Source organism: Stylophora pistillata, chromosome 2, assembly GCF_964205215.1.
Source record: "Stylophora pistillata chromosome 2, jaStyPist1.2, whole genome shotgun sequence".
NCBI lineage: Eukaryota > Metazoa > Cnidaria > Anthozoa > Scleractinia > Pocilloporidae > Stylophora > Stylophora pistillata.
This window is the reverse complement of record NC_142520.1, coordinates 35,214,395-35,241,625: the sequence shown is the minus strand read 5'-3', so window position 1 is coordinate 35,241,625 and position 27,231 is coordinate 35,214,395. Positions and strand designations below refer to the sequence as shown.

Sequence of the window (27,231 nt, the reverse complement as noted above, 5' to 3'; positions counted from 1 at the left end):
CGATAATTATTTTTGTTCAGATTTCAATTAGCTAACCGAAAACACAGCAAAGCTTTCTGTAAGCGCTTGGTGGAGGTCGTCCACGAACTTAACGTTCTCTGCAACCTTGGCCATATTGTGTAAGACTTTACAGCTGACAAAGCTAAGGTTAGATTTTGTCGCGCAAAGAAAGCTACGTAAGCATGAGCGCCAGATCCGCCAGTTGCTCGACATACCTGCGTGGCCCGTGCGACGTGTACAAAAAATCTAGAAAGATTTTTGCATCTCGTTTAACGTTTAAAGCGACATATCAACGCCTGCAATCATTGTGTTTTATATGAACCTAGCAAACTTTTTAACACGTTCTCTTGTGATACCTGCGAAAGTATTCAGTATAATTTCCGGTGAGATTTTTTCGGACAATCTGATCGATTTCTCTTACATTGTGTGCTGAGACTGAAACTTTTCACCCAAGGCAAAGCTTAGTCGCACGGCCAAAACAAACATAGCGGGCAACAGAGCTTCAAAGGGAAAGGAAAGAAAGGACTCCAAAGCACACTTTACTCTGATTGGGCAGAAAAACACAAAGATTTTTCTGGCACCAATCAGATACCAGAACGACTGCGGCCGTTTGGAACTAGCCTTGTAAGACAATGTCCCCAGGGGCTCTTCTGCCCTTACTTGAAATCGACTCACAGCCCCTGGGTCTCCGAGGATGGTAATTCACCCGAACAATTGAGATATAAATTGAAATAAATGGAATACGCGAATCTGTAAATAAAAAAAGTAATAAAACGAAATAATAGAAATAATTAGATCCCTGACTACAGCGAAGTAGCGTTCGTTTTTTCAAAACACGCAACCAATAAACGATAGTCACACTAAGAAGACAACGCTCAATGCCGTGACTCGGACACGCTCCCGTGACACGCATCATGTTTCCCTCACAAGACTTCATTATGACCCTTTGTCAATTCTGCCGAAAATTATAGCCCTGTATCAAGAAAACACTTATTAATAAATAATGAAAGCGGCAGGGTTGAAATTTCATTCGGCACCAGCTGTTACCGGCTCACTCTGGCTCGAGTGCAAATATACTCTAACACTCCCCCGATGTAGCTAAATTGTCATGCCGAAATTTCTTTCCGATTGGTCATGAACTTTTTCACGTCGCTTCGGCCAAAGTCTCACAACGCTACAAATAACAAAAGGACTATTGTTTAATACTTAATGTGAGAAGCTGAACCAAAACAGTAGACCATTTCTTGATAAGTGAATAAGGGGGGTGAGTTCCTAAAGAAACTGTGGTGCTGCGTCGGTGGGGGTAACAAGGTAATTTGGTATATCAACTAAGTTGAAATTGTAAATTGGCCACCGTAAAGAGTTAAAAAGCTGACGTTTCGAGCGTTAGCCCTTCGCCAGAGCGGATGACGAAGGGCTAACGCTAAAAACGTCAGCTTTTTAACTCTACGGTGGCCAATTTACAATTTCAACTTAGATATACTAAATTACATTTCTTGATACGCTCCACTCCTCTACTCCATTCCCATCGTTCCCTTAGTTACACGCTGCCCTGACAGGCATATCGAACTTTTGGTTAGATTCCGGTCTAACAGTAGGGCTAAAAAACGCACCATTTATAAGGTCATTTTCTTTGTTCGAGGGAAGTAAGCTCTTTTTTCAGGAACACGAAAGCTTGAAGTATGCACTCTAGGCCGAATGCCGCAGCGCGAAACTTGAAATCATCGGTAATGGCTTAATGACAAACTTAATCTGCTTCGGTGAAGGGGTAAGAAAGTTTTTGTCACCCGCATTTACGGTTACCATTACTATTGCACTTAAAAAAAAAAAAAAGTAGTAATAATAACAGTTAAGGACGGGTGGACACCACTTTTTATCAATTCCCTTCTAATTAACATAGAGAACTGCTCAAATAAAATGCATTGCAAATAGCAACAATTTTTTCGCAATCACATACTAAGACAGCAAGGTTTTAAAAGTTCATATTTCATAAGTACCATTAATTTATAGTAGTGTATGTAAAACACCTTGCACAAAGCAAAGGTAAAGTGGTAAAAATAAATCTAGGAGTAGTAAAGCAGTTATCAATTCACTGTCGTAAAAAACCAAAACCAGAGTATCACAACAAAGATATGCGTCATAATTTAGCCAATGAGGATTCAAAGTGAAAGCAGGAAAACTATCAAAAGAGCGGGAAAACGCAGTGGCCCAAGTGACGATTGGTACTCGTTTGATACCTGATTGGCTTAAGGCATGGCGCGGTTTTTCTAGTCCAATCAAAGACCGAAGTCAAGCAAACCCGGAATACTTTCGGCATTCAATTGGCAACTGCTCTAAAGTTTAAAATAAGTGCATAAGCAAGTTTTTATATCATGATCCAATAACGGAAATCGTTATTGGATCATGCAGGCTAACTCTCCTTCCAATAAAAAGGAAAGATTTTTCAACGGCCTCCCAAAACAAATTAAGCTACAGTATCGTAAAATAGCATTTCTAATTAACGCTATAACCTCAATGGTCAAATCGTAAATTCCCCTGAGTAGTTTCCATACTTAGTTTTGTGCAAACCATAGTGAGAATTTGATAAAAGGTCGGAGCTCGGCCGGGTTGGTCGAAAGGCGGTTTGCTTGAATCTAGGATTGACAGTTAACTGACTCGGTTTTGTTTTCTATTCTCTGAAAGTGTATGACACGCTCAAGGCTTTGCGTGGTTTTCCTGTGAATGAAAACTGGATGTAATAAAATACAGTCAAGAAAAATCGCCGGAAAAGTCATTAATTTTATCGAAAAAATTACTTCAGCTCAGAGTTACCTCGATGGTCTTTTGAAAAACCCAGCCACGCACGGGGATCAGTCACGGAGTTGTCATGTTAACGCGAAGAGAAAAGTGAAAGCTAGTTACTCTTGGAGCTCTAAGGGCTAAGGTCGGTTAAGCGCCCGGTACAACTGATCTGGACAGAATTTCCAATATACGTTAATCTCTCTATTCTGCTTATACGGAAAGTCTGCCAGCAGATATCGAGGAAAGGAATCTTTCCGCTTAGAGCGTTTGAGATCATTAAAAACTTAAGAATCTGGAAGGATATTTTTATCTGAAATTTCAAAATTAACAATTTCTGGACAGATTTCCGGATAATTCCATACAATTCTAAAACAAAGATGTAGTCCTAAAGGCAATCTATTGTTTTCGAGAACTGTATGGCGCTTTGGGGAAATCTTACGCTCTATTGTAATAACCAATTGACATATTAAAGCGTTTAAACTCATTGGCACAACAGTATGTTCTCGCATATATGAGGTTGATATAAAATTGACATGCAAAATCTTGCAAGCTTATCGTTTGCGTATGTTCCTGTGAAAAGCTGGCTATTAACACTTCTGAAAGTAGTAAGAAATGTCATTTGCAGACATAAGTCTTCATTTTGTTTTCTCATCTGCAAAAAAGAAAAAGTGAAGAAATAAACAAATAGTGAATAAATAACAATGATTCCGTGAAAAAAAAAAAAAAAAACGGTATGAGAAAAGAATAATTTTTTAGCCAAGAAAGATTGCTCTTTGTTCTCTTCATATCATTATTATTACTATCATTTGTTTGCCAAGGCAGAAAACTCCCCCTCCCTCCCTCTGTCCTCCTCGCCCCCCCCCCCCAAAAAAAGCAAATAATCTTTTCTCACCCAGGCTCAAAGACAATGAAATAAAGAACATTAACTTGTACAGCACTGTAGAAGGGGAGTGTAAAAAAACTAGATGAGGGGGGGGGGGGGGGGGGCAAGTTGCCAAAGAAACTGTGGTGCTGTATCAGTGAAGGGGGGGGGGAGGGCATTACAAGATCATTTGGTTTTATCAATTGATTTTATAACATAGCTTGTAAATTCGTGCAATCAAATTGCCCAATTCCGATATAGTCAGGCGAGTAACACTGGAACCAAATAAGAGAACGAAAGCGAGGCTTGGGGGAATAGCGCGAGAGAAGTTAAAACTTACAGCCAGGAGAGACAGGAAGTGTTTTCGTTTTGAGCGTTAATTGTAGTCAAACGATGGTTAAATACTGTGCAGTTGCAGTGTGTAAAAATGGGAGCCATAACAAGCCAAATCTCTCGTACTTTCGCTTTCCATCCGATCAGAAACTACGCAAAAAATGGGAAACATTTTGTCGAAGGGCGGACGAAAAGTTTAAGACGCTTGCAGATCCTCGGGTATGTTCGCAACATTTTAGTAGAGAATACTTTAAAAGGACGCTTTCCTGAAAGATTGAAGTCATTTCTAGTGGCGTACCGACAATACTTGATCCGAAACAGCCCGCAGCAAAAAGTGATCCTCGTGAACAGAGGAAAAACGAGCGGGATCGTCGAGCACAACACTTGGCAGATAATTCAACAGAGCTGCCGGCGAAAAGAAAAAGGGAGACGTGCAGGAAGGTAAAATCGGTAGAATGCATTCATCAGCAGGGAACACCGGTGTGATCGGCGACCACGATTACACGGACCGATTCGAAAACGTGGACGAACAACACAGAAACGTGCTATGCCAGACGGAACTTACAGTGGAAGACCTCGACAAAGTGGAAAGGGGAATAAATCAGTCTTCAACTTCAATCCCAGCCTCCAGCCAAGAAGTTAAAGTTGGCGCTAATGCTCATAGAAGAAGAGAGCAAGTGGTTCAAGACGTGTTGAAATGCAATGCATCTTTAAAATTTTATACAGGCATTTCGTCTTCATCGATCCGTTGTAATTTCATTTCACGCGCCTTTACCGCGAGCGTTACCAGTTCAGCTTTACGTTTACTGCGTCCTTCATCACTCACCTGAATCCCTCTCTTTGTTAAATAATCTATTACTCAAGGAACGCTCTTCCCATCAAATTGTTCTTCCATTTTTTCTTGATTTCAACAAAGTTCCAAAATGCTTATGGCGGTTTACATACGAAAACATTATTTTTATATTTAATTTCGCCGCGCGATATTCCCCCAAGCCTCGCTTTCGTGTCTTTATTTGCTACCAGTCTTACGCGCCCAAATATATCGGAAATGGCTATTCAATAGGGCGAGCGTGCTTCAATTTTCCATTGTGCACGCTGGTGACGTCAGCGAACAAATGCCTCGCGAAAAAATTTTTTTCTCGCGAGTGACTTCAGCATTTTTCATTAAAAAAAAGAAAAAACTTCCGCAAAAAAGTTAAACTAGCCATGGCAACAAGCGAACAAGCCGATAAAGATCTGCCTACTTTTTCTTTGGGAATGGACTTTTTAACTCCCGAGAAAGAACCCAGAGAAAGGGAAAACAGAACAATCAACGGTTTCATCTCGTTTCGCAACTCTAACTTCATTTCCACGCATGAATTCACCCGTCAGTTTTTGACCAATCTGAGTGAGACAAGATCATTGAAGCAAGGCGAAATACTTTTCCGAAACAAAATAAACAACACATTGAGGCGTAGGAGAGGGAATTTCTGCCTTTTGCACATAAACTACAGCGTTGAAAATGTTATAAAACAATAGCCCATTTCCGAATTACACTTGGCCTCATTTTCAAAACGAGGCCTGGTGCTCAATCAACCATTCTTGTGAAAATGAGTTTAATTTGCATGTGAATGAAAACTTATTATCGTATGAAAGGATGAGCACCAGGACGCGTTTTGAAAATGAGGCCAAGGGTAATTCGGAAATGTGCTATTGGTTCATACGTCAGCTGTGCGTTCCTCGAGATATGAAGCACTTGGGAAGTTTGGAAAGCACTCAAGAAGCTAGAGTTGCTCGCGGCTACGCCTCGAGCAACTTTGACGCCTCTTTCGTGCTCTCCAAACTTCCCGCGTGTGCTTCATATCTCGATGAACGCACGCTGACGTATGAACCAATTGTTAATGATAAATAACAATTATTCCACGAGCGCGCGTTGGATATGAGATGATAGATAGCCAACGAGGCGCGTAGCGCCGAGTTGGCTATAATCATCTCATATCCAACAAGCGCGAGTGGAATAATTGTTTTATTAAAAACGCCCCCAAGAAATTATTATTTTGTAAGAAGAAACTGGATTTTTTAGCTCCCTTTTGATCTTAAGCTGACGCGTACGCTTACCATATTTGTAGATTATGGTATATTGGCTGATATACCATAATGGCTAAGCCAATAAAAAGTCTTGAATTGCATTATCCAATGATCTAGTTTTTAATAATATAAATGAACCACCGGAAAGTTTCTAAAGCGGACGTTTTGAGCATTAGCCCTTTGTGAGAGTGAAAGGTTGACCCTTAAACTCCCAAGCTCTGATTGTTAATTCTCCCCTCTAGCTGCTACACATTTCTAAAGCGGACGTTTTGAGCGTTAGCCTTTTGTGAGAGTGAAAGGTTGACCCTTAAACTCCCAAGCTCTGATTGTTAATTCTCCCCTCTAGCTGCTACACATTTTCTAAAGCGGACGTTTTGAGCGTTAGCCATTTGTGAGAGTGAAAGGTTGACCCTTAAACTCCCAAGCTCTGATTGTTAATTCTCCCCTCTAGCTGCTACACATTTCTAAAGCGGACGTGTTGAGCGTTAGCCCTTTGTGAGAGTGAAAGGTTGACCCTTAAACTCCCAAGCTCTGATTGTTAATTCTCCCCTCTAGCTGCTACACATTTCCTTCGGTGTTCAATCAAGGCAAAACACTTCTACCTGATAAGTTTGAGTACTCTCATTACCTGTTTGCTGGATCATGTATGGATACTGTAGGGAGAAGTTATGGGTTAATCACTTTTGGGAGTTAAAGAGTTAACGCTTAAACCGTCAGCTCAGAAACACTTTACTGTGGTGAACTGTGGTCAATTTACGTTATCAACTCAATTAATAAAACAAAACTAGCTTTCAACTAATTCAAATAGTCAGAAAAGTGTTTCAGTTTATAGTGAGACAATTCTTACCCTTCAACTGTTGCCACAGGAGCTTCACCTGGTTCTGTAACGAACAGGGAAAGAGAAAAGTGTAAAAAAAAATGGGTATAGCCGTGCTGTGTGGAAAAGTGGAGGATAAACAATAACGAAAGGACAGCAAAAAGAGAAACAGAGAGAGATGAAAAGCACGGCCGGAGGAAGAAGAGAAGGAAGGGAAAAGCAGGAAGAAATGGGGGGAGGGAAGAGAGACAAAGAGAAGAAGAGAGAGTGAGGAAAGAAATAGGAGGAAAAGGGAGAGAAAAAAGATGAAGTAGAATGTAAATAACAGGGAAAAGAAAGTTAAGGAGGGAAGGAGAAACAAAGACGGGAGGTTAGCACGAGGAAGAGACTAATAAGGCACAGTGGGAAATACAAAAGGAAAAATTACAAACGAAGACAAACGAAGACAAGCACTGCTCAGAATTTGCTATGGTCAGAAGCAATGCACAGTGCTTAAATAAAAAGTTTTGTGAAGGTGCACTGGTAGTTGAAAGTAAAATTGGAGATCACCCATTCAGTACTTTGAGTCTTCCAAGCAATAATTCAACGGAAAAAAAAGACAACAACTAATGTAAATATAACTCTGACTGAATCAATTTGCATAGGCTTCAGTTTAACCTGTCTTCTCAATTGTCTTTTCCTCATCTTTCTTTTCCTCGTCATCAGTCTTTTCTTCTTCCTCTTTGAATGGTACTTCGGGAATATCCTCTGTCCTGCGATTACCTACAAATTGAAACAAATTCAACCTAGTGTGAGTGAATTTAAGACCTTCCATACTTGACCCACCGAGCTGCAGCTGTAAAATGAGCAGCAAGACTTGTACCATTTTCTTCGCCCTGAGAAGCTGTAAAAATAACTCTATCCAAATCAATGTTTGGAAAACAATAAATATATTCTAAACGCAGTCATCAATAAAGGTGTTTTTTGTTGATATTTTGTCTCCTTTTTGGTTATTGGGTGATTCTTGTAATGAGTTCGAACAATTCAATCAACAACACGATCGGTTCGCTGTGCGCCATGTTAAATGGACAGAAGAGAAAGACCACTGACAAATCTGCCTCGATTACCGCTGAACTGTCTTCCGCCTACTTATGTCCTAATATAACCCTACTTCTGAAATTAATGAGGTCCCTGATTGTCTCAAAGCTCCAGTTGTTTATTAATATTTTTTTTTCCTTTTTTTACAGCTTACCATCAAGGACTTTTGATGAAAAGCGTTTGCTTGAAACTCGCTCAAAATCTCGGGAATTACGAAGAATCTCTTGGCTGTGACGCGCTTGATGCTGGGTGCGGCCACTGAGGAGAACCAAGAATTAAATGCACAAATATTTAAAAAAGACACAAGTATATTAACAAGTCCTTAGAAATGAAAGTTATTCACAAAACTCTTAACAAATCAAATGGCCCCTTCATTGTTCCGATAACATTTTGATAGAAATGGAGAGTTACACTGTCAGATTAGTAGGAAGGTACGCGTAGTTTGGACAATCTGAAGAGCCTCCTCTTTCAAGGGTGATCTGGGAAATGTCTTTGGCAATGATTTGTACAACCAAAATTAACTCTCAGAGGAGATGAAGAGCAGAAACGAGGCAATGGTGAGAGCCCTTGCCCCGCACTGCTGTGGCCTTAGTTGATTCCCAACCTGGGAGGGTTGAGGTTATGGTTGGTTCGCGTCCTCACTCAGAGTTTTTCCCCGCATCCTCTGGTTTTTCTCCCTCCACAAAAAACAGATTCCGATTTGACCTGGAAAAGATTTACCAGAAGAGCCACCTTATGTTATGTCCACTGCTAAATTCCAATTAAATTCCCATGAGTGGAGACTGCATATTTCAAATTCAAAAACCAGACCTGTATCTGAACTTGGAACCAAGCTTGATGAATGCGACATCTTTGGGAGGAAGGTCGGCCTGTGACAGTCGGAAAAATGAATGGTGTTCAACTCCAACTTTCCAGAGTCGCTTGGTTGCCCTTAAGCTGCCCAGTTTAAAACTCAGCACTACTGCTGCGTAGTAATCACTCTGTGGGAAACAAACAAACACAAGGATTGGTTATTCTCTGTATAAGGTTCAAAGGAGCAATGAAAGAAGAAAACATAAAATTATCAGGAAAGAATTTGTTATCTAATGCCAAATTCTTGTGACTAACTACCAAGTAATGTGTAGCTGCTAGAGGGGAGAATTAATAATCAATCAGATCTTGGAAGTTAAAGATTAAGAAAACAATTGCACACACACACACACACACACATAGGTTAATTGACCACTCCCCATAGGGGCTTTTCAGGGCCCTGAAAGTAAGAGTTGGACTGAAACTTTTTAATGAATCAATCAAAGTGCAACTGGGCATGTTTTGTCTAGACATACGGCTGCAGTGCCTGCCTACATTTCAATTTTGATCAGTTATGCGTTATTTCAGTGTAGTCAGACAAAACAGCATTATAGTAAAATTCTGTCAAACAAGTAAATATAAATTATACCTCACTAGCCGCTCTGATTGTCAGGGTAAACTTCTTCTTTTTGAAAGCAATTTTCACAATCTTTGGCCTGAAATAAAAACACAAGAGGGGAACACATAAAAATAATCAATGGGGAAAACAGAATTAGTAGAAAAGAAGGAGAAGACAAACCAGATCAATAAAGCAAAGAGAGTGAAACAAAACAGACAAACATGCCACACTCTATGGTAAAATAATGGAGGCAGGTTCTTGCCAGAAAGGCAATACATTGTATTTTAACAAAAGTTCCACAGATATTATTGCCTAATGACAATGTAGCTCGTAATTCATTGTCAACCCATACATCTGGATCAGACCTTAACCCATTAACGTCCAGTGCGCCCGTATGCGCCCATGGGGACCCACACCCTTTCTACGCCCTGTGACGTCATCAATTTGAACTCTGGAGCACGAATTCGAGCATGTACTTGAACGGGTTGAAAATATCTTGCAGACGATACCAGAATGAGCGCAATTGAGTGCAGGAGATTGGAGAAATAGCCAAAAAACCGTGTCACTTTGACTGGAAAATCTGCACGAAGATCGTGTTTCACTACCCACCTACCTTTCCGAGCATGTGCTTTGAAAATAATGAGTAGTTTCTGAAAAATCTCTACACCAAAATGAAGCCTACTCAATTTCCAGCAAGTGAGGAGAAACTTTAGGCAAGGAGAGGGGAAAAAAAGGGCAGGAGAAAGAGAGAAAAGTAGAAGTCGTAAGTGGGGCGTGACTTTTCAACCCAAAAACTATGTCGAAATCTTGCTCTCTGCGCGTGCCCGAGATTTTCAGGCCGCCATTTTGCATTTGGATCGAAAGGCCGTCGAGTGCACGAGCTGTCAAGTGGTTTTTGGTAAGTTCGAGCTTTTAAAACCCCAACAGTGACCCCAAATCTGCTGGACTAGCTTCAAAACACAGTTTTCCACAAAAGCTGCGGCCGTTAATGGGTTAACAAAGAAGCAAGTTTTTTCGGAAAAATCCACTTTTTGGCATTAATCCAATGCTTCTTAGATAAATGTTACAAGTGGTAATATAGTTCCTGTCACTTCATTATTTCAAGCTTTCTAGAGACACAGCAGACAGAAAATTTTTTTTATAAGTTGATCTCACTGGGCCTGCACCCTCTTAAATGCATCATTCCTAAAGAGCAAAATACTACTGCATACAATCTAAGTAGGACAGGGTACTTTCGCTCCAAAGTTAACACCCAATACTTCAAACCCATGCTTGTAAATTAGGTTAATTTTTAGTATGGTTTAGTTTAGTTTTAAATAATTATATTGTAACATAGGCCAATCTTTGGCCTGTGTTTTTATCCTTTGAACTGAAATAAAGACTATATTATAATTAATATTATTATTTCTACACACCAAACAAACTTGTTAATCAGTCTGTTGTTGTGGAAGATATGAATGCCCCATGCTGACACTCCAATAATCACTGGCTGTCCTTCTGCATCCTACGGCAAATTTAAAAGAAATACATCATGAAATTGAAGATCTTCCTTTTTAGTGATCATAAATCAAACCCAAACTGACTGTTTTATACACTGTAATGACACACACACGTATACTGGATGGAAAACAAAAATTTGACAAGAACGTCACCATGCAACATGATTTAGTAATTCCTACTTTTCATTTTTCTTGCAACATATATAACCAGGGTTCATGAATACACTTCTGACCAGTTAAAATTCCATGACTTTCCCTGACTTTTTCCATGACCTTTTGAAAGATTCCATGACCTGTTTGCAAAAATTGTCACAATGCAGGCTTCTGTTTATTTCTAATGAAATTAAATCTGATTTTTGGACTAGTAAGTTAACTTTTCAACTTTGGGTCTTATTGCCTTTCACTCATAGAGAGCATATTGATTTTCCATGACTTTCCATGACCCACACCTAAATTTCATGACTTTCCAGGCCTGGAAAATAAAATTTTGAAATTCCATCATTTTCCAGGTTTTCCATGACATGTACGAACCCTGATAACAGTTGCTAAAAAGGATTTGGCTTGTAGAAGCTCAAAATGGTATCACCCATCCTTACCTTACCTTAATCATTTAAAGGCCGAAGAGGAGGGATTTCATTAGAAACCAGCAACCGTTGAATCCCGATGGCTACTCTCCACAACAGAGCTGGCTACTTTGGCCATTCCACCTCCCAGTTTTTTGAAAAACATTCATCAATAAAGGTGATTTTGTTGATATTTTGTCTCCTTTATGGTTGCTGGGTGATTTTTATGATGAGTTCTAACAACTCAATCAACAACATGATTGGTTCACGTGCACCATGTTGAATGGACAGAAGAGATTGACTGGTGACAAATCTGCCTCAATTACTACTAAACTGTAATCCACCTACTTATGTCCAAATAATTATATGTCTATTTCCGAAATTAATGAAATTCCTGTGAGAGTGACCACCTTCTAATTTCTGCCAACAGTGTGACTCTTAAATCACATAATTATAAACTATTAGGTAATGAGAATAAACAAAAATTAATGCTCTATTTAAGAACTTCTGATTGTCAAACAAATTCTCCTTGTCAGTACCATAGGAAATGTAAAGAGACCAGTGTGGAGAAAATGCGTGCTGATGTCAGGGTGGAAAGAGTGAACTACAGTAACTTTAACATGGGAAAGGCACTTACTGCAGCCTGATGAAGGTCGATTCCATACAGGGGGAGTTTCCTAGCATTATCCAGATACTGCAGTTCTGCATCCTCAGGCATCATCCCTCTGCAAGACAGAAATAGACAATAACCTTATAACAGCTGCTTTCCAATTCCCCTACAAGTGACCAGCATCTAATACCTCTGGAAAGTTTCACTGCTGAATCCAATACTTAGGTCAAGAGAATAAAGAAAATGATCACCATCTAGGATAGGTTTTGATTGTTCAAAAAATTTTCCTTGTTGGCATCAAAGGAAATTAAATGGGAACATCAAAAAGAATATTATGCAGTAAAACAAATTTTCTCTCTTAACATGTTCAAGCATTATAAAGAGTTATTATAATTATTTCATTTATTCATGAACAAATAAATGTACATCACATTGTAATATGTAAAATCTAAAACCACAGATACATTGTGAAAAAAACATCTCCCTGTAGTAAACAGAAAAAATTGTTTTGGAAATGGACAATAAAAATTCTCCAGCTTAGAGGACATGTGTCTACAGGCATGTTCAATTGAAGTCAGGGATCAAATGAGATATGAACACAGTACCTGTGTTTCGTGTGAAACTGGTGAACTTTCTGCAGCATCTCATCTGGCTACAAAACCAATTCAAATTAAACACTTTAACTCTTAAAAGTAATGAACCCTTTGACTCCCACAAGTGATCAAGACAGAATTTCTCCTTACAATAATTATCAATACAATATCAAGCACACAAGTGATGAGAATAAAGAAAAAATAATTATTACTATCAACACGGGGATCATCACTTGATCCAATATCAAATTCTCCAAACTAACATTACAAGAACTTTTTTTTTTTAGAATTTAATTCATTCACCACAGGAATGGCAGGAGAAAGGAACAAATACTTTCATCCCAATTGACACAAACCCCTTTGTACCCACCCATCCCACCCCAGGGGAGGACATCCATCGCACAGTAATCTCGTGCGTGGGAAATTAACGTCTCCTACCCCTAACCCTGCAAAATCCATTTATTCGTCCCTATCTGAGAAGACTAGAATATCTAACCATTTTTCGATGTTATAGAAAGGCAGCAAATTCTTCTCAATTACTTTGAGACCTTGAGTGTTGGTCCGGCCGGGGCTTGAACCTTCGACCTCCCACACATCAGTCCAGCGCCCTATTATCCATTGAGCTAAATGGGGGGGGGGGGGGAGGGGGGGCAGTAGACAGTGAAGAGAGTTACATGACATCTACCCCTGTCATCCATGCATTATCCAGCAAATACATATTATTCGGCAATGAGAAGACTCAAACTTATCAGCTAGGAGTTGTTATCTTGATACACAAGTCATGTAACACCAAATTACTGGGATTAGTTCACAAGGAAATGGCAGCTATAGGGGAGAATTAAAAATCAGATCTTTGGAGTTTAAGTCTCAATTCTGGCCAGAAACTTGAATGTGTTCACCTCTAAGTAGTAAGGGAGGTGTCACGCTACTTCACATGGGCTGTTGAAATTTTACAGCTCCTCTGAGGACCAAAGGAATTTCACTTGAATGTGTGGCTTTAGCTGGCAGCCACTCCCAGAGTTGCTTCTCTGTGGGTTTGCCGCTGCATTTTGATGTTTTTCTTGACTCTTCAAACGAACACTTCCCTGTATATCATAATATTCTCATCATTATTTTTATCTATACCTGTCTTGGGCAGAATTTGAATTCTGAAAGATAACCTGCACCATCTCCATGTTCTTCAGGGTCATAGTCTCCAACTTCAGCTACAAAAGCAGGTTTTAAACACACATTGAGCTTTACAATAAATTTATGTCTGATCTTGAGGGAGGACCGTTCGCAGGAGAATTGCATAATTGAATAAAATCTCCCATTCTGATTGGTCGACGACGCAAATGTGGAATTGGGAGTTGAAGACGAGGCTAAGTGATCATATTGTTTTGCATCTCTTGTTTTGCATCTCTTGTTTTGCACTCAGGATAAAAATAAACAACGTTACTGCCGTTTTCTTTTTTTCTCACTTTTATTCATTTCTGAGATTCAAGGAAAATCCATTACCCGACTTGTGAATTCTGCACTTGAAAAGTGATTAATTGCAATCATCACTCCGCAATTTATAGGATAGCAGTTTTAATGCACAATTTAACTCTGAACGTCTTCATCAGGTAATGAATTTTGGTAGGAGTGCAGTCTTTATCTACTCTTGAACAAAAAGTGTCCTTTAATTAAAAAGTCAAAATGCTAACCCCTTAAAGTGACTAGCATCTAATTTCTCCTTACAATATCACCCCCGAATCACACATTAAGGCCACAAGAATCAAGGAAATGATCACCAAACCCTTGATTGTTATCCTAATTGTATAGGTGGTAACTAATCTGAAATTGTCAGCATTGCTATCATTGTTATTCTTTAACTTAAAGTTTTTAAAACTTTCCTATTAAGAGTTAATTTGGATTATCTAGTGCTATCCAAATTAATCCTTAATCGGACATTTTTAAAAAGTTAAAAAATAATAGCTTGACTGAGCAATGCCCAGTTGCAACTGATAAGCTATAGATTAATTAATAAATAAGGGAACTACATGGTTGTCCAATTTTGAAAATAACTGGACCAAGAAAATTCCTCTGACAGCCAAATTGGACTCAGCCTACAGCCCCGTTCAGTTTTTGCAGTCCTTGGAATTTTCTTCATCCAACTATTTCCAATTGGACAGCATGTAAATGTAGTCCTACTACACATACTAATTCTCCATGTGAACACCATAGGGAATGTATAGAGAACAGTATGGAGAACATACATACTGATATTAGGGTGTAAAAGGTTGACAAGAGCATCTTACCTTGCACAACAAATGATCCAAGCAGGGCCTGGATGGGGACGGAGCACTGTAATCTATGAGAAAAAAAATCAACTACTGATGACTCACAGTTATGTGCTTCATTTCACTTCATTCCACTAATTTCATTTTGTGTGTTTTAATTTTCTTCACTTATCACAATCATATTTCTTTACCAGAACAAAAGACCTCCTATTCTAAATGTTTGCTTTGCTGCCAACAAGAGTCTTCACAGCTCAGTTAGCAGTTGTACCCAATTAGTATCTTGGAGGCATGGGTTTCGACCCTGTTCCTGCCTTTATTTTTCAAGCTTATTTTTCTACACTTTTTCAATTGAAATTCACTTGAAAGGATGAGGTTTTGTTTTATCACGCACAGGTAAAAAAAAAAATGCATGGATATTGTCTGTGGACATTATCAGTTCTAAGATGAAAACAATTTTCTGAGAGCAAAGCTTGAGGAGAACTGTGAACTTTGAGGACCAGATGCTATCCAAAAACAAATAGAAGCATATTTTGGGCAAAATAGAGGTTATTGCATTTATTACCCTTCAAATATTGCAGCATGCATGAAAAATTGCTTACAAACAGCTTACAGTTTGCTGCAAGGAATGTTTTCTTGGAGTGTCCTCTGGTTTGCCTTTATGAAGACACAAATATTTCCCTTCCCCTTTATAATATAATTATTACAGGATCTCTCGACTTGATTAAAATGTTAATAAAAGACTTATCGTAGTGGACATAAGGTTTAGAAATTGGGGAATATCACTTGGGTGATATCCTTGGATATCCCTAAGTTTTAGCTGGGCCAGGAATATTCGTTAACGTGATGCCCTTCGACAGTGATGCGCACAAGCAAAATTACTTGATGGGCCATAACCATAATTATTATTCAACTTTTGTTCACGACATGGAAAATCAAACTTGACAGACATTATACAAACACACAAATTATAATTCTTAGACATGCCTTTTCTTTCCACACAGATGCAGTCTGTTGCATAAACATGTAACATTATACATAAATTTAAAGTGCCCCTGAGATCAAAATTTTCGTACATCATTTTTTTCCATTATCGTGTTCAGTGTGTCTCCTTCACCTACTCTGCCAAATTTCAGTCTAGACCAAGCACCAGAAATATCTTTTTTTGGGCCTTTAAATGCGCAATTTCGCATTTGCCATTATTTGACCATGTTCTGGAAGTTGATCACAGGACTCAGAGGAAGTGATGTCAAAGGCTTGACGCGAAAATCTCACATTACTATTCTTACAAAAACTAAACAAAATGACAAGGCATCAATGCATAATTCAAAGCTGAAGTAATCGTACAGACCATGCTGCAGGTATTTCTCTGCATCGGAGCCTTGCCATAATAGATCCAATGATGTAGCTCAAGTTTTTAACAAGCGGAAATCTAGCAATGATAGGTGGGTACTTGGGCCAAAAGCCCACTCTAGCGTGCCTTTGGCACACTATACCTAGGGGGGTTTGGGGGCATGCCCCCCCCCCCCCCCCCACGAATTCTTGAAAATGCATTTTCCTTGATTTTGGGATCAAAATCAAGGGAATTCATTACTTTGCATACATGAAGTACAAATACCACTGGCCACTGAGTCTGCAAAATGGACAATGCAATGCGAATGATGTGATAGTCGCACTAAATGGAGTGTTTACAATCCTTTCAATTCAGGTAAGACAGCAATGAAGGTGTAAACCAACAAAATAAGTAAATAACAATCTTCTGACAACATTTAAAAACATTTTGGAGAAAGAAGTAGTGCTTTACAGCCGGAAAAATCGCGTTCACAGCCAGGTAATTTTCCCGGCTTCCAGCTATTATCTACATCCCTGAGATCAGAGCAGGAAAAACAGATGCAATTTGTGCGAACTTGCCGGGTAAACTTAAATCCTGCAGGAATATTTGTGATCTACCCCGAACACTTCTCCGAGGACTGTTTCGAGAGATCTGTGTTCCTTGAAGGATCTAGGCAAAGAATTCTGTCGGGTTCAGTGCCTACCGTTCAAAAGAAGGGACAAGAAAAACCATCCTAAGTGTGATCTCGATGAAAGTGAAGTCTAGAAACCTCCACGGGTTTTGTCACCTTTACATATGCGCTGATCAATATCCACCTTTAAAAACTCTTTGGTAGAATACCTTACACAAAGGAAAGTACTTGGTGAACATTGTAAATAAGAATGAAAAAACAGCTAAATTGAGGAGTGAGATTTCTGACCTCAAAGAGCTCACTTTTATACAAAAGAGATGAAAAATGTAATTGTGTGCTCGGACTCTACAAAAAGCTGGCTTTAATATCAGCGAAAGTACAACACATAGCTTAAGACATATAGAGCGTAGAAACACTTTAAAATGTAGGCTTGCAGCCAAAAAAACAAAAATGAAAATTTCTTTAAAAACCTTTCAAACTATCAACCATCTGACAGCCAAGTCATGCTATCAAAGGATCTCAAATTCATCCCAACACCCATGACAAACAAACGTGAAATCAGGCCAGCTTTTGCGAGATTTACTCACAAGACAAATGCGCCTCCATTACACCTTTCACAGAAAAAACAAAGAACCACTTCCATTTCATATCAAACTGAATGCCACCAGTTCAGTCTTCTATCGCCCTTCAGAGCTACTTGGAAAATTGTCATAACACAACTTGCAGACTGTATCTAAGCCAAAAAATACTTTGTAACGCAATGAGGTTACGGCTCTAAAAGAGTTGAAACAAACTCTCCTTTAAACCTTACCGAAGCAACACAACAATAGTCATCATGAATAAGACAGAAAAACAACAGAGGCCAAACTGCAACTCAACAACAGAGTTCACTTCAAACCTCTCAAAGCACCAATAGTAAAAAACACGCAGAAAAGGGTTACTGAGATCATTGACCAAATGCATCAGGGCAAACACATTAATGGCTTAGAAATGGCTTTCGCAAACTCCCAATATCCACCTTGATACACAATCAGCCATTGCCGAGAACAATTTTTATATATCACTCAATCATTTCTTACAAAAAAGGCAAATCCCTTACGACAAGCAAAAATACAATTCAAAGGCAATAAAGCGATGCGAACACAAAAGCCACATGTGGAGTCCATGCCGTTCTATATTTATCTTTATTCGCATGGCAAAAATTCATTGTTTGCCGACTCAAAACTATCCACAGAAGCTTCAGACGATTTCTGGGACAATTATCGTCAGACAAATTCAACATTTCATGACTGACAACGAAACAGTTCTCAAAAAAGTACTGTGTGTGATTCTCTTTGCAGCGAACAAAGAGAGTTGTGACAAAGCAAAGCATAAGTTTGTTGAGCCTTTGACGTCATGATGACGTTTTCTGCTGTACTATTGCGGGCTCGGCTGGAACATGTTTTCAGCAATGGTGGACCAGTTTTGGATGACATTGAAGCAGTAAAAATTGGTCATCGAAGGTTTGTTTTAAGTTTTTAATGGCAAAAAGGGTTTTAACTGGACCCAATTCAACATTCTGTAAAAAATCTGCCTGAAATAAAATGATCAATTTCCGTCTCAGGGGCACTTTAATGCTCACCTTCCTTTCAGAAGATCTTCTCTCAGTTGTAGAACCATTAAGTATCTAATTAAAACAAAAACAAAAAAAAATTATAATAAATATAATGGCAAAGATGCATGTATGTACATGCACGTTTTGCAAGGAGAAGAGTGTTCCTGAAAGTTACATGTAGGTCAAACAGATGTATTTTTCACACAACAAAACATAATGTAAATTTTTTGATTTTATTAAGTTTTATTTTAAAAAACAACTATATACTTCCAAAAATATTTACTGCTAGCATCCTCAGCTTATTATCACAATGTTAAGATGTTTTTTAAAAGCACTAAAAAAACAGGGCTTGACACTGACTTTTCAACTTACTAGCAAAGCGGCAAGTGACAACTTAAAAGTTACAGTTACAATTTCAGTTTGTTTACTAGCCAAACTGGCCAGTGGAAATCGAAAACTACCAGCCAAAACTGAATTTCTTGTAAAGGCTGATAGTTTCGAAAGAAACTGTTTGGGGCTGTGTCGGTGGGAGTAACGAAATAATTTGGATATATCAACAAAGTTGAAATGGTAAATTGGCCACTGTAATGATTACAAAAGCTGACGTTTCGAGTGTTTGCCCTTCGTCGGAGCCTTAGTCTGTGGCTAGTTGGCTACCTTTAGTGTCAAGCCCTGTCAACGTCTAAATGATTCTAATGGCAATTAATTACCGTGTGATGTCTTCCACAAGGGCAGTTGGGTTTGGTGGATAAAACTTGACAGCAAAGTAGAAGTGGTATGGCTCTGGGAAGTAACCACATTCATAAAACTTACAAGGTGGTTTAACATATACCGTAATATGCACTGTTATTTGCAAGTTATATTGCAATTTCAAGCTCCAAAGGGGCATGCAAAAATACAAGCAAAGAGCAAAATGTCTGCTACAGGGTTCGTAGTCACTTTTGACCCGTTAAAATTCCATGACTTTTTCCATGACCTTTTGAAAGATTCCATGACCTGTTTGCAAACATTCTCACAATGCCTGCTTCTGTTTATTTCCAATGAAATTAAATCTGAGTTTTGGACTCATCAGTTAACTTTTCAACTTTAGGTCTTACTGCCTTTCACTCATAGAGAGCATATTGATTTTCCATGACTTTCCATGACCCACACCTAAATTTCATGACTTTCCAGGCCTAAAAAATGAAATTTGGAAATTCTGCAACTTTCCAGGTTTTTCATGACCTGTGCCAACCCTGTGCTATAATTTTTTGTTAATTAAACCAAGATCTACTGCTACTTAGTAATAGAGTCGATTACATCACAAGATCACCAGCAGCAATTTTAAAATATTGTTACGCCACACGATCAAACATTTTTCAGAACCTTAAAAAAAAGAAATGTAATCAAAAACAGGTAGAATCTGTAGGTATCAAAGTCCACAAGTTTCAGCTGTATGAAGGGAATTCTAGAAATCTCTCTAATTTATAAAACACTTATCTCAACTTCAAACATAGCTAGTTCTGACAAAAATTTAAAACAACTTAACAATAACCACAACAGGTAATACCCTGTAAGTAACAAGAAGTTATAATGTAAAAAACCTTACCATGTTTCAACTGTTTCTTGATGGGTCTGAGTGGATCAAGCCAGTTATACTGAAACCAAGAACATTACCTTATTATAATACATACATGGAAATATAATTATATAGATTCTGTGGGTTAATTAAATCAAACATTTGGGTGCAAGATGTTAGAAATTATTTTAAATTCTACAACTGATTCAGAGCTGTCAATTAGACCTGGTAGCCAGCCACATCTGCTACCTGCCTGTACTTCCACCTCATTTTATCCTAAGCACTGCAGCTGTAAATTGATCCAATATCATTAAAATATTACCGATTGCAGAACAACCTTTGTACCAAAGCCATTTCCCAGTTTCAAGTGGTGTTAATCCTTTTTTTATTGTTCAAGAAAATATGAAAATGACAAAAATTTATTTAATTGTTCCACCTTCGTTTTCATGGTTTTATGCATTTGAATTTGATTTTTAATAACAATCTAGACAGTTTAACCCCTTTGTGATATACTTTTTTTAATCCTGTAAGAAATTCTTTTTGCTCACAAAAAAAAAAAAAAAAAAACACAAAAAAAAACATAGTTATCAAGTACCTGTCCATCTTTCTCATCAATGTATCGCAAACCAAAGTAGTCCTTCTCGGCAACTTCGATTTTCTCACAGACCTTGTCAAACAAAACTTGACCCTTTGCATTTTTCTGAAAATAAAACAATTAACAATCAGTGATTACAACAGGTTCATTTTCCACGACCCCTTGGAGGCACTAGCATCTAGTTTCTCCTTACAATATCACCCCTGAAATATCACACATTAAGGTCACGAGAGTACAGGAATCGATCACTTACTAATTTAAAAGAAGCTATGGATTGTTAAACAAATTCTCCTTGTGAGCATCTTACAAAATGCATAGAGAACAGTATAGAGAATATGCATGCACTGATGATTTGGGTGTAAAGTACTCTAAGATGATCCACTCCAAAATAATATTGATCTTACAAGGTCTGTGTTTACAGCATTTTGAGTAGGTTGCCAAAGTACAGAATTAACAACATATTTTGGCAGTAAAAAGGTGAGATTCCAATCTTTACCATAAAAGTTGAATAAATGAATCAAATCAAATAGAATATTTGGTTGTAAAGAACTGTTAAAAAAAACTGTATAAAAAGAAAGCCAAAATGCTAACATGACAAAATGTGACCATACACGGAAAACGTATTTTAACGCTTATCTGTTCGACGGGAAAAACCATTAGTCATCCGTCAGTTGCCCATTAGAAACTTTTCACAGAAACATTAGAAGCGTAAACAGAACCATTAGCTTTAAACGTCACAGCGTTAGATCGAAAATTTTAGCCGTTAGCCGTTAGCATCAGAACGTCAGAGCGTTAGTTGTATCCGTTAGAACGGCTAGGTGAGGCGTTAGAAAAAATGTGACCCTCCATAGGACTTTAAAGCTAAAGGTGATAGCACGCTCACAACACGCTGACACGACACGCTTAGTATGTCCTACAACATGGATTATGCATAGATTTAACAAAGAAGAGCACACTTGTTTTGTTTTGCAAGACTTAACACACTAAATCTTTTGTTTCTCTTGGTGTGCGATCAATGGCACGCTTTACTGTGCGATCGATGGCGCGCTTAGTGTGGGATCGATGGTGCAACCCGTACGAAAATTCTCAGTGAGACACCAGCCATAAAAAATATGCTAATCAGCGAGAATCAAACATGACAAGTCATGGCGATGATTCGGCTGACACGAGCGAGACAAACAAACGAGAAATGAGCAAGAACAGAGCGAGACATGTGTGCCGCCCAGCATGTCTGATTGGGCCATATTCAAGCCCTCCCATTCGAAAATCTATGGCCAGACACGAGCGAGATTCAAGTCAAACAACAGTCCCCCTCTTAAAACCAGCAAGAATATAGCAACGAATGTTTTTCTCACTATGGAACGCTCATGAAACCAAACGTGGCTTATGTTTATTCCCAGCTGTAAGACACTCCAAACTTTCTGTGATATTTTAGCGTGGTGGAATACTTGGAAATGAAGGCTGACAGTTTGGAAAAGCTTAATCTTAATTTGGCGAGCGAAACTACAAAGACAACAAAAAATTTTTAGAAGTGCATAGTCTGTTAATATAAATACTTGTGACTTTCGCTTGCACCAGCATGTTTTTAGGTTTCAAATTATCATTCAAATTCATTAGAGTAAAATCTGCGCAAACACTGGAGCTGAATTTTGACAAAGCTGGTGCCTGGCATGGCATGCTCGTGTTTACTTTGAGCAAACAACACTTTTGGTCATCATGCTATTCACCTGCTCAAAAAATATTCCCAAACTTTACCACGTGAGATTTGTTTTGCGTTCGTCCGAGAAAATATATCTACAACACAATACACAAGACTTGAAATGGTCGATGTTTATGACTGAGAAAAAGATCGAAAACAGCAAAGCACACCGTTGGGTACTGTAAATCCGACTAAAGACTACTTCTTCGAAGAAACTGCAAAAAGCAATGAGTTACTTTGACTTTGAAGCTGAATCTCGTCTTTTATGCTCGAAAAACATCAATCAATGGTGTATGTCAGAAGGTTGAAATAAATTCAATAAGCTTATGCTTGACAACAAGCAGAATCGACTATTATTCGTCAAAAGGCTCATTCAAGAATGGTTAGTAACTATGAATCGATCTTCATTTTAACCACTTCAGCCAGTCGTTTTTTAAATTTCTTTTGACATGGTGGACACACTAGCCTAATTTTTGAGTGCAATCTCGCAAGCTAAGTGTGTTGTGTCGTCTCACACAGTAGCTTTTGTTTTCGAAGGTTAACACGCTTCTATGTTCAACTGCTCACTCTACATTGTTCGACAGGTCACGCTTTTTTTGTTTTTAGTGTATTCTATGAAACAAAAGATTTAGCTAATGAAGTGTGCACTTGGACACACTTAAAGCATGCTAAAACTGATTTCCTCTGTTCTAAAGTGGAAGCGTGTTGTGAACGTGCTATCACCTTTAGCATCAAAGTCCTATGGAGGGTCACAAATCATACCTTCTGAGCATTAGAGCGTTAGTTGTATCCGTTAGAACGTCAGTTTCGTAAACAACAAACACAAAGAAATGAAAATAGCAAAATTTCTGAAACTCGTTACTGAATTCCTATAATTTTCTATACATGCTTGGTTGCCCTAGAAAATTCGAAAACGTCCCCACCAAGATAACGCTTTCGGGAAAAAATTGAAAGGACCGCTAAACATTTCGGCTAAGGGAATAGCTCATCCTTACTGTGAGCTGTTATTTTCAGGAAAGGCGAAAAACAGCCTTAAAAAATTCATTAGGCTCAAATCACTTCTTGGACGACCGAACAGATCAAATTTTTTTAGCGATTTATATAATTCATTTATATTGCTTTTAAAGTACACTCAGAAGCATAAATGGGGCATTTCAAATCATTTCCCAAAAAACGGTTTTTACATGCCCCTGACAAATCGACCTCTTGGCGAGTGGAGTGAGCTGGCTTTTTTGGCCATGAAGCGGCCGACCACGAGCAACAAAGTCACAAGAGGTTGCCACATGAAATCCAGCAAAGGACTTTTTTGAAAGTCTAGGATTTACTCAGGTGGGAATTTTCCCCTTAATTTAGGCATCGAAATGCATAAAAATAATGTATATTAACAAGAATAATTAAAGTCCTGGACATGACTCGCAAGAAATGAATCGATCTATGATACTAAATTTGCATAACGTTGTTTACGATATATTCATGCATCACAAATATCCTTCCTACTGGATGATTCAGTGATCATTGTGTCAAGCTATTCAATTTTTCTCGTCTTCACACAACATAATCATCATTTGACATTCTCGACTATAATATTGAACATTACTTTTGTCCAGGATCTTTTTTATTTCTGACGGCAGCAATGAGTATACAGCAACAAAGCGTTCAAATGCAAAATAATGTTGTCACTGAAAATGTGCGGCAGGAAAGTGAGGGAGTTTGTTCATATCGCCTTTCTTGACTTTGTTTAGATGTGCTTGTGTCCTTTCAAAAACATCCAAGTTTAATAATTGCAATCCGGCTATTTCCCTTTCAGCCAGGGCCATCAAACGCTCCTTGGTTGAAACAATCGACAATCACAACTTTTTTTTTGAGAAATCTACATTTTTACCAATGTGGAGTTTACTATCATGTAAGATGGTTATTGTGAGATATTGGGCAATTCGTGAAAACCTTTTTGGTACACCAGACTAGCTGCATCTACTGCTTCTAACGCTTAAGTCGTCAGATCCAACGTATAGATCGACATTCAGCACTACAAACGTTGCATAAGGAGATTCCGACTGCATTCCATTCACTCTCACGTTTCACCCTCACAACCACTCAGTTAAATCCATCATTCTTAAAAACTTTAATTTACTTCAAAACGATCCAGAGACAAGCACTATCTTTTCGCAGCCTCCGCTCGTTACATTCAAACACGACAAAAACATAGGCAATTTTTTGGTCAGAAGTTCTTTTCAGTCTAATGACCAACCAGGCACTTTTAAATGCGCTCGTGCACGATGCAAAATGTGTCCTTTCATTCACAACATGATAAAATATCAGGACCTAAACGATCCATTAAGATCACCGATCACTTCACGTGCACCTCCGCCAATGTAATCTATTGCATAACTTGCACTTATTGCAAAAAGATATACATCGGCGAAACAGGCAGAAGACTAGGTGACTGATTCCGAGAACACCTTCGAGACGTGGAAAAGAATGACAAGGACACATCGAAACCAGTCGCTAGACATTTAATTTACCTAATCATTCTAAGCAACATATGGCAATCTGCGGTCTTTCCTTACACTTAAGTAGCACAGAAAGCCGTAAAAATCTTGAACAAAAGCTCATCTTTCAAACCAGCAGTCTAAACCCCACAGGGATCAACGAACACTTTTCATTCCACTAATTTATTCGTGTTTTTCTCATTGCCATGTTCCTACCAATAACGTAGCTCCATTCTCTGCCTTGGGCACACACAACCCACAATTCCTCTATTTGCTCCGACGAAGGGCTAACACTCGAAACGTCAGCTTTTGTAATCATTACGGTGGCCAATTTACCATTTCAACTTTGTTGATATATCCAAATTATTTCGTTACTCCCACCGACGCAGCCCCAAACAGTTTCTTTTGAAACTATCAGCCTTTATTCATTCAAATTTTAATGGCTTCAGCCATGCGATGCAACAAGTTGTGGAAGCGTTAGAAAGTCTTCATGAGCCATTAGGCAAAATCAGTAGGGCGTTAAAGCATCAAAGCTAACAGTTAACGGCTTCAGGCATCCGTTAGAACAAGTTGTGGAAGCATTAGAAAGTTTTCATGAGCCATTAGGCAAAATAAGTAGGGTGTCAGAGTGTCAGATCAAAACGTTGGTACGCTCTAAATGACCGTTAGCCATGACATGCCGACTGTTAGACTGTTAAGGCAAAATGTTAGAACACTTTCAAGGCCATTAACTGTCCGTTCACCACCCATTAGTTTATGTCCATTTCACGGATAAGCGTTAAAGTACGTTTTCCCGTGTACACTCACAAATGCTCAAACTAAGTTGCAACTTAGAATACATCTGCATCAACTTCATATTTGAACAATTGTGTCTATCAAAACAGGTACTGACAAGTAAAAAGATTCTGCTGATCAGAAAATAGAACTTTACAGCTACTCCAAATGAAAACAAGAATCAGAGATGATGTTTCCACATCAGTGTAAGAATTAAAGAAAAGTCCAAGAGCCAAGGTTTAATTGCATGTCAAATGGTGATGATAAGGGACTTTTTAATGTTAGGTTGATGATCCTAGGGCAAGATTTCCAAACACTTCCTCATGCAAGCAATTAATTGATAAAAATAAAAACACTAACAAAATCAATATATCACCTTTGAGACTACAGCCTTGTTTTAGAAGGTAAAGTAAGTCATTATTTGTAAATCTTTCCTATTTTAGATCTATCTAAACACCATTTACATTTCTTCCAGACACATCATTACGATCCCTAATCTACACGATGAAAGAAAATACTCAAATCTCTTCAAATAAGTTCAAAAAGAAGGTCCTTTTATACCATGACTTCTAAAATAAAATGTACAATTTTAAAAATAAAATGTTTGCAAATGCTTGGATCATCAACTCTGGCAAAAAAAATCACAGCTGTATTGGGAACCAGATGTTTACATCACGAGTAAATAAAACTGGCTAAAGAACAACATTGTGTTGTTACAAGACTAAACAACTGCGGCAAGAATTCTACAAGATGATATCAAGTGATCAACACATGACTCTTTTCTTTCTAATATTTGTTCTTAACAAAGACGATTACAGATGATTTTCAGTTTTCAACGTCGTTTAACCTTACGAGGATTTTTCAATTTGTTATTCCGCCTAAGCGACAAAAGAAAATCATTAACAAAAACTGTTCAGGCAAGCGTCTTAGAGAAGCGATTACTGCAATTAGATCACTAGAGGAAAGCGCGATCGCTCAACGCGTACCTTTATTAGCAGGTAACAAGTAAACAAGTAAGAAAAGCAAAATAAACCTTCTGACTGTGGCAGAGTTTGCATTCTATCTCAGCTCACGGCCTATTATTCCGTTCTTCTTTTAATTTAAACCTTCGCGCCCTGGATGATGAGTAATCACAAAACTCGATTAATGAAAACATTTAGAAATATATAATGCATTTTCGCCTTCTAATCTTTTAGTATTCCTATCTAAAGATTAAAAAAAGATCAGTTTCTCAATTGCGTTATGTAGTTCACCGTTATCAAAAAATTATACAGAATCGCTAAACAGCGACAGAACTTATTATAAACCAAAATAAATGCCATTTGATGCTACAACAACATTGCATCCGAATGTCTCCCACAAAAACATACACAAAATACTTACATCTAGATCGAAAATTGTGCTCTGGTCATCTAGCAATTGAACTTCACAGTGCAGCGTGCTCGACCTTCCCATATTGGTGCAAAAGGAGCTGTGTTTTGAGGAAAATAGCCAACAGATAGCAGACTTCGACTGCAGCGAGTAGATTCGCACCCTCCCAAAGCTAAAAATGCCTCGATTTCATTCTGTTTTGGTTGCGTTGCATTCTGGTTGGGGAAAAACATTTATCATCCGGGGTGGGCTGAGGAATAGCAGAAAGACTAGTGCCCAAGTCCACTCCTCGATCCACGAGTGACAGTGTGTTTAGAAG

At 38.4% G+C, this 27,231-nt stretch overlaps 1 protein-coding gene and 1 pseudogene across 3 annotated transcripts; one reads left to right on the top strand and one right to left on the bottom strand.

The window, feature by feature from the left end:
- Nucleotides 1-1,854: 1,854 nt before the first annotated feature.
- LOC111334586 (band 4.1-like protein 3) lies at nt 1,855-27,231 on the bottom strand. 3 transcript variants are annotated; one of them, XM_088751090.1, is made up of 17 exons: nt 26,925-27,231; nt 20,580-20,684; nt 20,015-20,063; nt 19,137-19,209; nt 18,454-18,498; nt 14,890-14,942; nt 13,736-13,815; nt 12,623-12,669; nt 12,045-12,132; nt 10,761-10,849; nt 9,376-9,442; nt 8,748-8,917; nt 8,092-8,195; nt 7,518-7,622; nt 6,891-6,924; nt 6,646-6,696; nt 1,855-3,433 (listed from the first exon to the last, which is right to left on the bottom strand). In XM_088751090.1, the coding sequence occupies exons 1-16, from the start codon at nt 26,994-26,996 to the stop codon at nt 6,684-6,686; spliced, it is 1,194 nt and encodes a 397-aa protein (XP_088607216.1). In that variant the 5' UTR covers nt 26,997-27,231; the 3' UTR covers nt 1,855-3,433; nt 6,646-6,683. The 3 variants fall into 3 exon arrangements, with proteins under 3 accessions (XP_088607216.1, XP_022796109.2, XP_088607217.1); XM_022940374.2 differs by lacking the exon at nt 6,646-6,696; XM_088751091.1 differs by lacking the exons at nt 1,855-3,433; nt 6,646-6,696 and having other exon boundaries at nt 6,887-6,924.
- On the top strand, nt 4,037-4,806 carry LOC148739250 (uncharacterized; annotated as a pseudogene).

Bases quoted from the DNA above. Each gene is read 5' to 3' on its own strand.
- LOC111334586 (XM_088751090.1), bottom strand. From the start codon at position 26,996: ATGGGAAGGTCGAGCACGCTGCACTGTGAAGTTCAATTGCTAGATGAC. The intron at 19,210-20,014 runs GTAAGGTTTTTT...GTTACTTCCCAG, and splicing joins CAAGAAACAGTTGAAACATG to AGCCATACCACTTCTACTTT. The intron at 10,850-12,044 runs GTAAGTGCCTTT...AATTTGCCGTAG, and splicing joins TCGACCTTCATCAGGCTGCA to GATGCAGAAGGACAGCCAGT.